Here is a 13,462-nt window from a genome sequence, read left to right on the forward strand (position 1 = left end):
TTAATTTGATGGTAGATTATTTATTTATCCTTGTTTTTATGGGTACTAGACACTAGAAGGCATTCATATTATTGGGCATGACCGATTCACTTAATCAATGTGTATTTTTTTTGTATTGATTGACCAACTATAATAATTATAGTGTAATAATAACAACTCATATAGATGACGTCATGCTGAGAACATTTACACCAAGAAGATACTTAAAGCATGTTAAATAGTTTTGAATTTAACAGGAGAGATATTAATTTTTTCTAGTACTATTATTTAATTAATCTAAAATACATTGCTGATAATCATTGTTTTTCCACACTGTAGTATCACACAATTATATTCCTAATTAATTCAGTAAAAAAATACATAAATGATTAAGTTAAAAAAAATCACTTCATATTTAAAAAATATATATATGAAAAATGACGGTTATCGGGATGAGTGGCTTTACCAATCAGGGAGTTGGCAACCCTAGTTTCACATAAAATCTCAGTTGCATTCATGTTTTGAAACAGCAGCTAAAATTAATCCTAGTTGAACTAATACTACTAACTTTACTAAATATGCCACTATTGTCTGTCTTTTGTTCTACTACTATATTGTTAGCATTAGGACGATTGTAGGACTTACAATCTAAACAGACTAAACTGTTTGCATTTGATGTGTGTCTGTAGTCCTGGCCATGTATGAGAACGTCTTGAAGTGTCCCACTCCTGGCTGCACAGGCCAAGGCCACGTCAACAGTAACCGCAACACGCACCGCAGGTTAATAATGGGCATGCTCTTACCGGACAACTTGGAAATGGAATCTGTCCTTTTTTTCTTTTACATCATTCATCCAATTTCTATTCACTTTTTGATGATTATTTGCGGGAGTGAGAAGTATTTTATTGATGTATTGGTGCTTCAACTTAACCTTATAGTACTAACACATGCTACATAAAGTGACACTGTTTTTATGTGGCAAGTTAATATCCTCCTGACTACCAGTAGTTCAAATGTGTCCTCTGTAGAGGACATTTGTAAACCTAAATATCTCCAAGCCAGTGCATCCTATCGTATTAACTCCTTTTGTGCTCTATAGAGGACATTCCGAGCTTTTCCAACTTACTTCACATAGATTGGTGAATTTCAAATTAAATGTGAGTGGACAACATTTTTTTCCCTGGTAGTCAGGAGGATATGATCTATTCACAATAGTTAACTCCGCAGCATTAAGCGCTTGTTGTTAAAATGTTTTTTGCTATAAGCCATAAACTATTGAATTGATGAACACAATATTTAAAAATCAATGTGTTTTAAGTACAGTTCAGTTGTTAAATACAAAACCGATGGTACTGAAGGAGCCAAGTATTTATTTACGTGGCACCTGCTGTAAAATGATGGAGAGACACTATCTGAACACTTCAATGACTTCACAATGTCATCCCATCAGTCTGTCCGGCTGCCCCATAGCTGCAGCCACTAAAATGAACAAGAGCCAGGACAAGCATGTCCAACTACAGGCTGCGGTCAGTGAACCCACATCCAACTCTGACAGGGTACTCAGGTGAGACGTCTTTTTATTCTCAGGCATTAGTCGATGATATTTGTTAATGATTTTAAAAAGTCACCTTTTTCCCTTCCAGGCCCATGTGCTTTGTGAAACAACTTGAGATCCCTCAATATGGTAATTACGGGCCCAGTGCGGTCACCACTACGCCACGAGCAAACCTGGCCAAAGAGTTGGAGAAATATTCAAAGGTGTCTTTTGACTATGCAAGCTTTGATGTCCAAGTGTTTGGAAAGCGAATGCTTGTTCCAAAGACAAGCGCCACTGAAACATCACCCAAAGCCTTCAAATGTAAGTGACACATTGCAGTGCACAAATGATTATCAGGGAGTGGAAAATTACCGAAAACTTATGACTGGATATATTTGTTAAAATTGACGGTAAAATATGAACCAGATCTACTCTAAAAATGAACTGTTAATTTTGGGGAATGTACAGTTCACTATTGTTTATCCAGTTGCTTCCTATTGATTTTGGACATTTCGTGGTCACTTCCTTTCGATTTTGGACATTTTGTTGTCACTTCCTTTTGATTCTGGACATTTCGTGGTCACTTCCTTTTGATTTTGGACATTTTGTGGTCACTTCCTTTTGATTCTGGACATGTTGTGGTCACTTCCTTTTGATTCTGGACATTTCGTGGTCACTTCCTTTTGATTTTGGACATTTCAAGGTCACTTCCTTTTGATTTTGGACATTTTGTGGTCACTTCCTTTTGATTTTGGACATTTCGTGGTCACTTCCTTTTGATTTTGGACATTTCGTGTTCACTTAGTAAGTAATTAGTTTACACCTATTTAAAAAAAAAAAGTAAAAAGTTTTTCCTTCAGTGCTGAGTCCTAGTAGCAAGAGAGGCTTCTGATTTCAGCATAATTTTCACATTTTTATGAACTTAAAAATAATCATAAAAATAAATAAAAAAAATAAGCTGCCTCGTGGTATAGAGATTCACTCACCTCACTTTGTTGAGGGCAGACGCAGGCCCGATTCCCACAGGCGGCTTGGGAATGAGGATGGTCGTTTGTCTCTCTGTGTGCCCTATGACTGACTGGCGACCAGTCTAGCGACCAGTCTAGGGTGTAGTCTATCTTTCGCCCGAAGACAGCTGGGTTAGGCTCCAGCAACCCCCGCAACCCTTTCGAGGATGGGCGGTATGGAAGATGAATGCATAAAAAAAAAAAGAAAAAATTAAAACAAATTTCCCCAGAAAAAATATCTGCAATGTAGTGAAGCAGCGATAGCCGAAGCGCGGAGTAGTGAGGTGTCGCTTTATGTTATATAAAGAAAGACCATGTGTCAACTGCATCATCTCAAAGCTTTTAACTAGCATCCAATCAGATTGCCCGAATGTCGTCCCAGTTACACTGGTCTGTTGTGTCTCTTTCATGATTACTGTGATGTAAAAACGCACTGTTATAGTCCAGTGAGTGGTCTTTTCCAAACCATTTGGAATGTTGAAGTTAACCTCAGCTCTATCTGTGCCCCACACAGCTAAATCCTTCCCTAAACCTTCTTCCCCGAGTGGGACGGGGTCAGGAGGTATTTCCAACAGTACGTTGTCCTCCAATGAGTATGACTGCAGTCAAGACGCCGAGGCGGCCCATATGGCAGCGACGGCCATCCTCAACCTGTCCACTCGTTGTTGGGAACGACCAGAGAGCCTTAGCGCTAATCCCAGGGAGACCTGCAGCGAGGTATGCCGTTCCATTCCATTCCATTTATAGACGGTTTGTGATTTGGTCCTCCGCAGTTTGATAGCTTTTTTGAAACTTTATAGGAGCCTGATATCGAAGTGGATGAGAACGGCACCTTGGATCTGAGCATAAAAAAAACCAAGAGAGAAAGCATGCAGTCTCCTGAGCCTTCATCGTCCTCCTCCTCATCTTCTCAGCATACAATTGGTGTGTTATCTCAGGGCCATACTCAGCCTGAGTGGGAGGGGCCACTCGACTTTACAAAACCAAGCGGGGTAAAGGAGGACGGCCAGGATGAGGTACGATTTTATGAGAGGATAAAAGACAGAAAAATGAGCCGTGGAAGTCCTGAAATTTATCCTGGTCGTCAATCTGTTTTCAGGTGGATTACACAGCTACCTCGTACACTTCCTCCGACGTTGAGGATGAGGACCAGGAGAATCTGGAGAACTTGGAAGAAAGGAAGTACCCTGGGGAAGTGACAACCAGTAGCTACAAGGTCAAGTTTCAGCCTAAAGAGAGCAAAAAGGAGATCCTTGTGTAAGTCAATTGCACACATTATTTAAGATATCTAAGATCTAGGATACCATTCATGTCATGTGGCTAGCGCGTTGGCCTCACTGTTCTGGGGTCAAGAGTTCAATCCCAGGTCGGTCCTCACTTTGTGGAGTTTGCATATTTTCCTCGGGCTTGCGTGGGTTTTCTCCGGGTACTCCGGTTTCCTCCCACATTCCAAAGACATGCACGATAGGCTGATTGGACACTCTAAATTGCCTCTAGGTATGAGTGTGAGCATTGTCTGTCTCCTTGTGGCCTGCGATTGGCTGCCCACCAATTCAGGGTGTCCCCCGCCTCTGGCCCGAAGTCAGCTGGGATAGGCTCCAGCACCCCCACGACCCTTGTGAGGATAATCGGTTCAGAAAATGAATGAATGAAAATAAATGCAGTGTGAGTGAGCAATGAAACAAATAATGCCCCCCAAATTACATTTATATTTTGTAGTTTTATTTGAGATTTAATTTGCTCATTGGGGGTGGTGGGATAAGATAAATCAAAATTTTCTGGGGTATTCCAGACTTATTTGGTATTTTAAAAAGCTGATATTAAGCATACTATTTTCAGGTAAAATATTTTCCAAACCTGGAGTGACTTTTACCATTTTTAAGAGTGACAATTTCTCATCTCATCTCACTAAGCAACACGCTTATTTATTTATATATTTATTCATGTATCTATTTATTAACTTACTTTTACCCATCTATTTATGTCTAAAATGCCTTTCCTATTCCTGCATCCTCACCCTCTTGCTACTGTGACAACAAAATTTCCCGAATACGGGATGAATAAAGTTATCCAATCCAATCCAATTTTCTGAACCACTTTATCCTCACTAGGGTCGTGCAGGGTGCTGGAGCCTATCCCAGCTGACTTCAGGCCAGACGCGGGGCACACCCTGAATTGGTGGCCAGCCAATCGCAGGGCACGAGGAGACAGACAACGCGCTCACACTCATACCTAGGGGCAATTTAGAGTGTCCAATCAGCCTACCATGCATGTCTTTGGAATGTGGGAGAAAACCAGAGTACCTGTAGAAAACCCACACAGGCCCGGGGAGAACATGCAAACTCCACACAGGTGGACCGACCTGGATTTGAACCCAGGTCTCCCACCGTGAGGCCCAAGCGCTAACCACTCGCTCCACTGAGTGACAATTTACAAATTATTATTTAAGCAAGAAATGCGCTGTTCTATGCTGACGATTTTCGCTTTTGAGGGCCGCACAAAACCTTGCGGCTGGCCCACAGTCCTTTAGTTTGATAATATAAATTTGCAGGCTGGCAGTCTGTTGTTCTGACACTGACAAGTTGCCATTCCCTTTGACTTTTAGATGTCCCACTCCAGGGTGTGACGGCAGCGGACACATAACTGGCAACTACGCATCACATCGAAGGTAAGCTCGGCCAACACTAGCCGGAGCGTGAATGCAAATGTTTCACTCCAAAAATGTATAATCCCTATATAGTACTGCCCAGTACTTGAGTCCCCCCCCTAACTTGCAAATGTAAGACAGAGTAAGTATTCTCTGGTGTGATGCTATAGCTAAAACAACATCTTAGCATCATTGTGATAATATTGAAGGGATGAGATAGAAAAGAGACGCCTATGTTTCTCTCTGTCTTGTCTGGCTCTCGTGTCGAATTCGGGCTCCGCTTCATTCAATCTTCCACTCCCAAAAGCCGACTCTTGGCCTGTTATCTGATAGATTCTCTCTAATCTTCCAGTCTGTCAGGCTGTCCTCTTGCAGATAAATCACTACGGACACTCATGGCTGCCCACACAGCTGAACTTAAGTATGTGTGCTGTCTTTTGTCTCTCAACTTCATCATGTTCTCTTAAAACTTAAATAACTTAAGGATGACTTTCCTATTTCTACATATTTTGTTGACCTATCTGTTTAATGATACGTACAAATACAAGAATTTTGGAGGAAATGTAGGTGTGCAAATTGAACAAGAAAGCAGATACTTTAAGTCAGACGGTCTATGAACATCCTAGGTGTCCCACTCCCGGCTGTGATGGATCAGGCCATATCACAGGAAACTATGCCTCACATAGAAGGTATGAAATGTTGTTCATAGGACTTTTTCTTCGTGTTTCACCATCTAACTCCTTTGTGATCCTCTCTAACAGTTTGTCTGGGTGCCCAAGAGCCAAAAAGGGTGGAGTCAAAGCAAACCCCACAAAGGACGACAAGGAAGACTCGGAGTTGTTGAGGTGAGAGAACTCAAGTCATACAAGGGAATGATCAGGTCTTGAAAACTCTTACATTTCTCTCAATAAAACCTATGAGAACATTTTTTCATAAAACATGAAATTGACACATGATTTGTTATAACAGGCCACATAAAATGATATGGTGTGCCGGATTCGCCTTTCTGGACTTGAGTTTGACATCTATTGGTATAATTGGTGTCCACATAGTAAGGGTACTCTGACGTTTGGTCGCCGGACGTTTGGTCGCCGGATGATTGGACGCCTGGACGTTTGGTCGCCGGACGTTTGGTCGCCGGACGTTTGACAACATGACAGAGAGTTTACTGTTGAAACCAGCTCTCAAAATTATATTCATGAGAGAGAGTTTAATATCTAAATATCTACTGTTGAAACCAGCTCTCAAAATTATATTCACCCGGGCGACCAAACGTCTGGCGACCAAAGGTACAGGCGACCAAACGTCCGGCAACCAAACATCCGGCGACCAAACACCCGGTCACGCATAGTAAGACATCTCATTTGGTCAGAAAGGCCACAATGCAAACATTTGGTATTCAAGTGTTCCCTAAATTGACCCAAATTGGGATGTCCACCTTAATTATATGATGAAATAATGATTATTAATCATTATTTTTTATATTTATTATCAACGCATAAAAATGTTTATTAAAACAATTAATGAGAAAAAGCAACTATGGTAGAAATTGTGAGGGGATGCTTTGTCCTGGTGGTCAGTGGATGCCCAACGGTCACCTCTGATTGTTTAAGGCAGTGTTTCAGCTCTGGTAAAAAAAAATTGCATTGAACAAATCTCAAAGGACACCACCATTTGAAAATCATGTCATTCTCATTAAAGTTTTATCAGCAGCAATCACATCAACCTCCAAAATTATTCCAAAATTTAATTTTTCACACTGATTTAATGTCACCAAAAAGTTATGTCCGCGGACCCTGAACATCTTCCGGTTTGAGTGATGCAAAAAAAGTAATGTCATGTTTTTAATCGCATAATTATATTACTTAAATCTCCTAATATAGGCGGCCCGGTGGGACGAGTGGTTAGCGCGTCGGCCTCACAGTGGGGGCCCTGGGTTCAAATCCAGGACACATCCACCTGTGTGGAGTTTGCATGTTCTCCCCGGGCCTGCGTGGGTTTCCTCTGGGTCCTCCGTTTTCCTCCCACATTCCAAAAACATGCATGGCAGGCTGATTGAACGCTATATTTTGCCCCTAGGTATGGGTGTGAGTGGGCATGGTTGTCTGTCTCCTTGTGCCCTGCGATTAGGGTGTCCCCCACCTCTGGCCCGTAAACAGCTGGGATAGGCTCCAGCACCCCCCGTGACCCTGATGATGAGATGAGATCTCCTAATATTACACACAAAAATGTACAAGACAGAAAACTGTTCACGCTCACATTCATACCTAGTGGGAAATTTAAAATGTCCAATCAGCCTACCATGCATGTTTTTGGGATGTGGGAGGACCGGAGTATCCGAAGAAAACCCACACAGGGACACTTATGTTTTGGGGAGAACATGCAAACTCCACACCGGTGGACCAACCTGGATTTGAGCCCAGGACCCCAGAGCTGTGAGTCTGACATGCTAACCAATCAAACCGCCGGGCTGCAATTTGAGAAAACAGTGACTGACAATTGAGATTTCTTGCACTTATTTTTTTACAACAAAAAATTAATGGGAGTGAATGAAAACAATTTCTGAGTGTTGAAGGTGCCAGAAACAAATGGAGTCATTGAAATAGTTTGTCATATTTTGATGGAAGGAACGAGTTTCCAAAAGCATTTTAGTGCACCTTCATTTGGTGAATTTTGATGTGTGAATACTTGAATCGAATAAAACTGTGAAAGAGTATCATTTTGCTGCCTCCTCAATGACAGCCAATGAATTAAAAAGCAGTGAGTCATTGGATAACGAAGCTCATGAACCCATCTGCTATTACACCAAGGTGTCCCGTCCCTGGATGTGACAGTCTCGGACACATCAGTGGAAAGTACGCCACTCACCGCAGTGCTTACGGCTGTCCGCTAGCAGCGCGTCGACAGAAGGAGGGTCTTCTCAATGGCGCCCCGTTCTCTTGGAAGGCCTTTAAGAGCGAAGGGCCCACCTGTCCAACGCCGGGGTGCGACGGCTCTGGACATGCCAACGGGAGCTTTCTGACACACCGCAGGTATCGTAGTTCATCCTGACTAGATGTATTGTCATTTCAGAATTGAAAGTCATTTAAAAAAATGCTAAATCACTAGCTTCTACGCTTGAATAAAAGATAAAGCTGAAAATGTTTGCATTGATCAGTATAGGCTGAGCTAATCAAGTCTTTGATAGATGGATCAGAAAAATGAAGGATATTTTTTTTTAAATTTATGTGCCAAAAATTCCTCCAATTCTGGAATGACTAATATACTGTAGTGTACACACTTGGTCAAATGAACTAATCATGCTATAAATATGTATTCAGTCTGTCAGGTTGTCCCAGAGCACTGGCCAGTAAGAAGAAAGCCAAATTCCCTGGAGATGAGTACATCACTGCCAAATTCAGAGCAAGTGATGGTAACAACACATCCAATTCATGTTTTCTACTTAATATTATACAATGTTTTCAACATACGGCGCTCATGTGTTATATCTGTCACAAAGTTCTGTGTATTTCTGCTGGAGCGACTTCTCTAGTTCAAAAACACGATACCACTCGCACATTTTTAACCAAATTCTGAGTATTTTGGGGTTTATATTCCCCAAAAATTTGGTTGTCACATTTTTTAGTCTTTCATGAAGCATTTTACAATCAAAATAATTAAAATAATTCATTTATTAGAAGGAAAGCTAAAAAAAATGGCTTGGATTTGATATACTTGTCATTTTTTCCAAATCATTTATTTCCAATCTATGACAGCTTGACACCTATTCCCTATTATGGGGTTGGTTGTCACTTTCTTTCATAATGTTCATCTCATCTCATCTCCTTTTCTGAACCACTTTATCCTCACTAGGGTCGCAGGGGGTGCTGGAGCCTATCCCAGCTGACTGGGCTAGAGGCGGGGGACACCCTGAATTGTTGGCCAGCCAATCGCCTAGGGGCAATATAGAGTGTCCAATCAACCCAGGTCTCCCATTGTCAGACCGGCGCGCTGACCACTCAGCCGCCGAGCCGCCTAATAATGATCATAATTTCAGAATTAAAATTGAGTGTTGCTAATTATGTTAACAAACACCCATTATACTTGTTTAATGTCAATAAAAGCATTCGATTCAATTCAATACACAATGTTACTATAAGTAAAAGTTTACCAAAAAAAATTATGATAACCAATCCCAACTTGTTTTGTTTGCTACAAGGTCTGGCAGCTAGAGAATCTGATGCTTTGTCCTCATACTTTTTTAATAGTACCAGTTTCATAACTACCAACATAATTAGTCAAATCCAATGAAGGCAGTAGTGAAGACCTTAAGATTTCAAAATGAACAACATAGCTCTTTTTTCCGTCCACAATTCTGATCGTTTAAATACGGATATCAATAAACACTGCCTTCTGGTGGTCGGAGAATAGCAAGTAGGACAACCAAGCCATGGGACAACCAACCTAATCATGTGCCTTGTATCTTTAACCAAGTTCTCGATAATGATGAGGATATCAAGCAGCTCAATGAGGAAATCAACGATCTGAACGAGTCCAATTCAGAGATGGAGGCTGACATGGTCAACCTGCACACTCAGGTGGGTGACATATTGGATGGGTGAAAGAAATTTGTACTAATGTTCACAAATGAAATTCCATTCCTCTGTTACAGATCTCTTCCATGGAGAAGAATCTGAAAAGCATGGAAGAAGAGAACAAGCAAATTGAAGAGAAAAATGAGGCCTTGTTTTTGGAGTTGTCGGGCCTGAGTCAGGCCCTGATACATAGTCTGGCAAACATCCGGCTGCCAACCATGGTGAGCACCACATCCTAGTTCTGGTTTCCGACAGAGGCCATTATGTCTGCCAAAATTGTACTCATCATCCAATATAGCCAATGATTCGACAACAATTTTAACATTGCTGACCTAAAAAAAGTTTGACTCTATGGATTTAAAAAGCGTTTACATAGCAAAGATTCATTGTTCAATTTTAAAAAAGTGTGAGGATATAGTAAAAACTATTTTTTTTTCATTTATTGAGTGATTAATTCAATTGATTGATTCAATTTTGCAAAAGCTCCACCCCCTTAGTTATGGTTGCCAAAGGTCTTTGCGACTCCAGATGGGGGAAATCCTGAATCAGGACACAAGGAGACGATAGCCATTGACGCTCACACTACCATGCATGTTTTTGGGGATCTGGGAGAAAACCGGGAAAACCCACGCAAGCCCGGGGAGAACATACAAACCCCACACAGTGAGGACCACCTGGGATCGAACCCTCGACCCCAGAACTTTTAGGCTGACACGGACACGCTAATACCAACTTAAGACAGTGCTTCTCAATTATGTTTCTATTTGTTGAATTTAAAAGGAAAACATATATTTCTTAAATTAATGTATAAGTACATCCAGAAAGTTGCTGCTTTGTTTGCTCACTTTCATTCATTTAATTGCTATACCGCTTATCCTCACAAGGGTCGCAGGGGTGCTGGAGCCTATCCCAGCCAATAACGGGCACCAGGTGGGGGACACCTGAAATGGTGGGCAGCCAATCGCAGGGCACGAGGAGACAAACAACCATCACACTCATACCTAGGGGCAATTCAACCAGTCTACACTGCATGTTTTTGGGATGTGGGAGGAAATCGGAATCCCGGAGAAAACCAACAAAGAACATGCAAACTCCACAAAGTAAGGGCCAAACCTGGGATTTAACTCAATCTCACATCCCTAACACGCTAACCCAGGGGTCGAGAACCTTTTTGACAGAGAGAGCCTTAAACAATTCAATTTTTCAAATGTTTTTCATTGAGAGCCATACTTAGAATTTAAAAGAAAACATACATGAAAATGTGTGCATTTTTTTAGTCATTCACCACTTTTACAGTACAAAAAGTCTCTGAATTCTTTTGACAACATTGTTACACTGTTGCTAATCAATGAGGATCAATGTGAGTATGCATGACGATGAGTGTAATGGAAAAAAAAAAGATTAAAATGGCAGGGCGGCCCGGTGAAGCGAGTGGATAGCGCGTCGGCCTCAAGCTCTCGGGTCCTGGGTTCAAATCCAGGTCACGTCCACCTGTGTGGAGTTTGCATGTTCTCCTGCGTGGGTTTCCTCCGGGTTCTCCGGTTTCCTCCCACATTCCAAAAACATGCATGGTAGGCTGATTGGACACTCTAAATTGCCCCTAGGCATGGGTGAGAGTGTGTGCATGGTTGTCCGTCTCCTTGTGCCCTGCGATTGGCTGGCCACCGGTCCAGGGTGTAGACTCCAGCACCCCCCGCGACCCTACTGAGGATAAAGCGGTTCAGAAAATGAGAGATGAAATTAAAATGGCGCTAGAAGTAGCGTCAACGCCACAGTGCCGACGTGATGCTTCCTATTGGTGCGTTCGGGATTCAGCTCTCTCACCAGCGATCTCCATATTTTACATCACAGATTGGCGGAGAGCCATATGCACCCATCAAAAGAGCCACATGTGGCTCCCGAGCCATAGGTTCCCTACCCCCGCGCTAACCACTTGACCAATGGGCCACCAAGTATCTTTCACAACAAACAAAAAATCATATTCATACTTTTAAAAAGTAATTAAACAGTACATGATGTCTGTTCACACGATTAATTTGGACAGACACAGGGAGTTTCCCACCTGCGGGCTTGGACAAATGGATGAAATGGTTCCACTCTCCTTGTTTCAGCAGGAACCAGTGTCGGAACAGAACTTGGACAGCTACATAGAGACCCTCACTCAGATGTTCACCAATAAGGACTGCTACCAGAACCCTGAGAACCGGGCTCTGCTAGAATCTATCAACCAGGCCGTCAAAGGTATAGAAGTGTGAGAGGTTCGGGGAACATTTTCTTCATTCAGTTGGAACATTGCCATCTGTTCTTTGTACGCTCTTATTTTTTATGTTTTTGTTCTTGTGTATAGTTTTCCTGTTTGCATGTTGCTTTAGGACAATGAGAGTGGGAAAACCCACAAGGATGATGATGGCACGCTGCAGTCAAACTGCGCAACATATCTCAAGTCCACTCTATAATGTTAGTAGTATTCTGTAAAATCATAGTGACGTTCCACTTGCTGGACTAGTCTTTTCTATATTCATTGGTACAATTGCTGTGTAACTATTTGTCATGGAATATTGATTCATGTTGCGCGTATGATCATGTTCGTCGACTATTATTATTTAGCAAAGTCCCTGTAAAGTGAAGGTAAAAATGTATCCTGAATTCGAGAGTTGTAAAGCGAGGCTTTCAAATCAGGGTTTCCAGAAAATGGTCAGAAAACAAAGACGCGCCGAACTGCCAATCGAGTATGTAGCATATGAGAATTGAAAAGAGAAAAAAGTACTTTTAAGTTATTTGCAATTGTGCCAGATAATCAGTTTTTAGTCTTGTCTTTGCACATGTCTTCAACATCTATATTTTAAGGTGTATGATATATTTTAAGACTAATCTTGTAATTCGCTTTACAGGGTCTTTAATTTATTCACTATTTATTTTCACGTGTTACTTGAGATCTAAAACTCAAGTAAACACGAGAAGGGAATCACTTTCCTCTGCACTGATGAACAAAGGAAATATTTTAAGATATCAACTATGAATTGTTTTATAAAATTATTTATTTAAAATACTGCAATCTTTTTACAGTAAATGCAAACATTTTGTATATGAAAGTTTTGAAATAATTTACTAATGACTTTTATTTATTGATTTATTTATTGGTGCTTGTTTTTATGATTTTCACAACTAATCCATGTGTTGGAGTACTTTGCAATTCACTTGGAATATTGAAGTGCACAGAAGTGTTGATGAACAAAGTAATGTGTGATGTGTGAAACAAAGTGACAGTGAATTTAGTTTTGTCTGTGTGACGATGACTGTGTGGATTCTCTTTGCTAGTTCTTCAAATAAACGTTGATCAAGATTTTGGACGGTAGTAAATCAGTTACATTTTTTCTATCACTGCAACCAACGCTCAAGTACCGTAAACTTACATAGTTATTGTACTTAATGTTTGTATCAACTATATACATTAGCAAAAGTATCAACTATATAAATTAGTAAAATGATAACAAATAAACTAGAATACTATTTCTAGAGAAATTGGGCATACAACGTCACTTCGTATTGGAAGTTCAATTCCAAGGCACTTTTAGTCAATTGTGGGGCATTTAAACAATACTGAATTTTTAAAATGCATTTTTTTTTGCATTTAGAAATCTATTTCTATTCTTTTTGACTTACCATTATGGAGTCACATCATGTTTATTATTAGTTGCACTTCCACTTGACTGAGTTT

At 40.9% G+C, this 13,462-nt stretch overlaps 1 protein-coding gene and 1 long non-coding RNA gene across 12 annotated transcripts in view; one reads left to right on the plus strand and one right to left on the minus strand.

Annotated features, from left to right (window-relative positions):
* Positions 1-2,799, minus strand: part of LOC144089044 (uncharacterized) — a 19,716-nt gene extending 16,917 nt beyond the window's left edge. For all 5 annotated transcript variants that reach the window (XR_013305021.1, XR_013304994.1, XR_013305024.1 and 2 more), the window contains exon 1: positions 2,503-2,799. This is a non-coding gene — a long non-coding RNA (uncharacterized LOC144089044). The remainder of the gene's footprint in view (positions 1-2,502) is intronic.
* LOC144088443 (myelin transcription factor 1-like) overlaps positions 1-13,104 on the plus strand; it is a 20,075-nt gene extending 6,971 nt beyond the window's left edge. For 3 of the 7 annotated variants that reach the window (XM_077619298.1, XM_077619055.1, XM_077619131.1), the window contains 15 exons: positions 669-759; positions 1,430-1,543; positions 1,623-1,837; positions 3,038-3,240; positions 3,324-3,539; positions 3,623-3,780; positions 5,129-5,191; positions 5,523-5,591; positions 5,797-5,859; positions 5,932-6,015; positions 7,981-8,202; positions 8,491-8,582; positions 9,644-9,747; positions 9,822-9,965; positions 11,856-13,104. In XM_077619298.1, coding sequence (XP_077475424.1) covers positions 669-759; positions 1,430-1,543; positions 1,623-1,837; positions 3,038-3,240; positions 3,324-3,539; positions 3,623-3,780; positions 5,129-5,191; positions 5,523-5,591; positions 5,797-5,859; positions 5,932-6,015; positions 7,981-8,202; positions 8,491-8,582; positions 9,644-9,747; positions 9,822-9,965; positions 11,856-11,999 — 1,982 coding nt within the window. In that variant the 3' untranslated portion in view covers positions 12,000-13,104. Of the gene's footprint in view, positions 1-668; positions 760-1,429; positions 1,544-1,622; positions 1,838-3,037; positions 3,241-3,323; positions 3,540-3,622; positions 3,781-5,128; positions 5,192-5,522; positions 5,592-5,796; positions 6,016-7,980; positions 8,203-8,490; positions 8,583-9,643; positions 9,748-9,821; positions 9,966-11,855 lie in introns of all 7 variants that reach the window. The other 4 variants (XM_077618978.1, XM_077618900.1, XM_077619207.1 and 1 more) reach the window with 3 other exon arrangements.
* Positions 13,105-13,462: the final 358 nt, after the last annotated feature.

Source organism: Stigmatopora argus, chromosome 1 (assembly GCF_051989625.1).
Source record: "Stigmatopora argus isolate UIUO_Sarg chromosome 1, RoL_Sarg_1.0, whole genome shotgun sequence".
Lineage (NCBI taxonomy): Eukaryota > Metazoa > Chordata > Actinopteri > Syngnathiformes > Syngnathidae > Stigmatopora > Stigmatopora argus.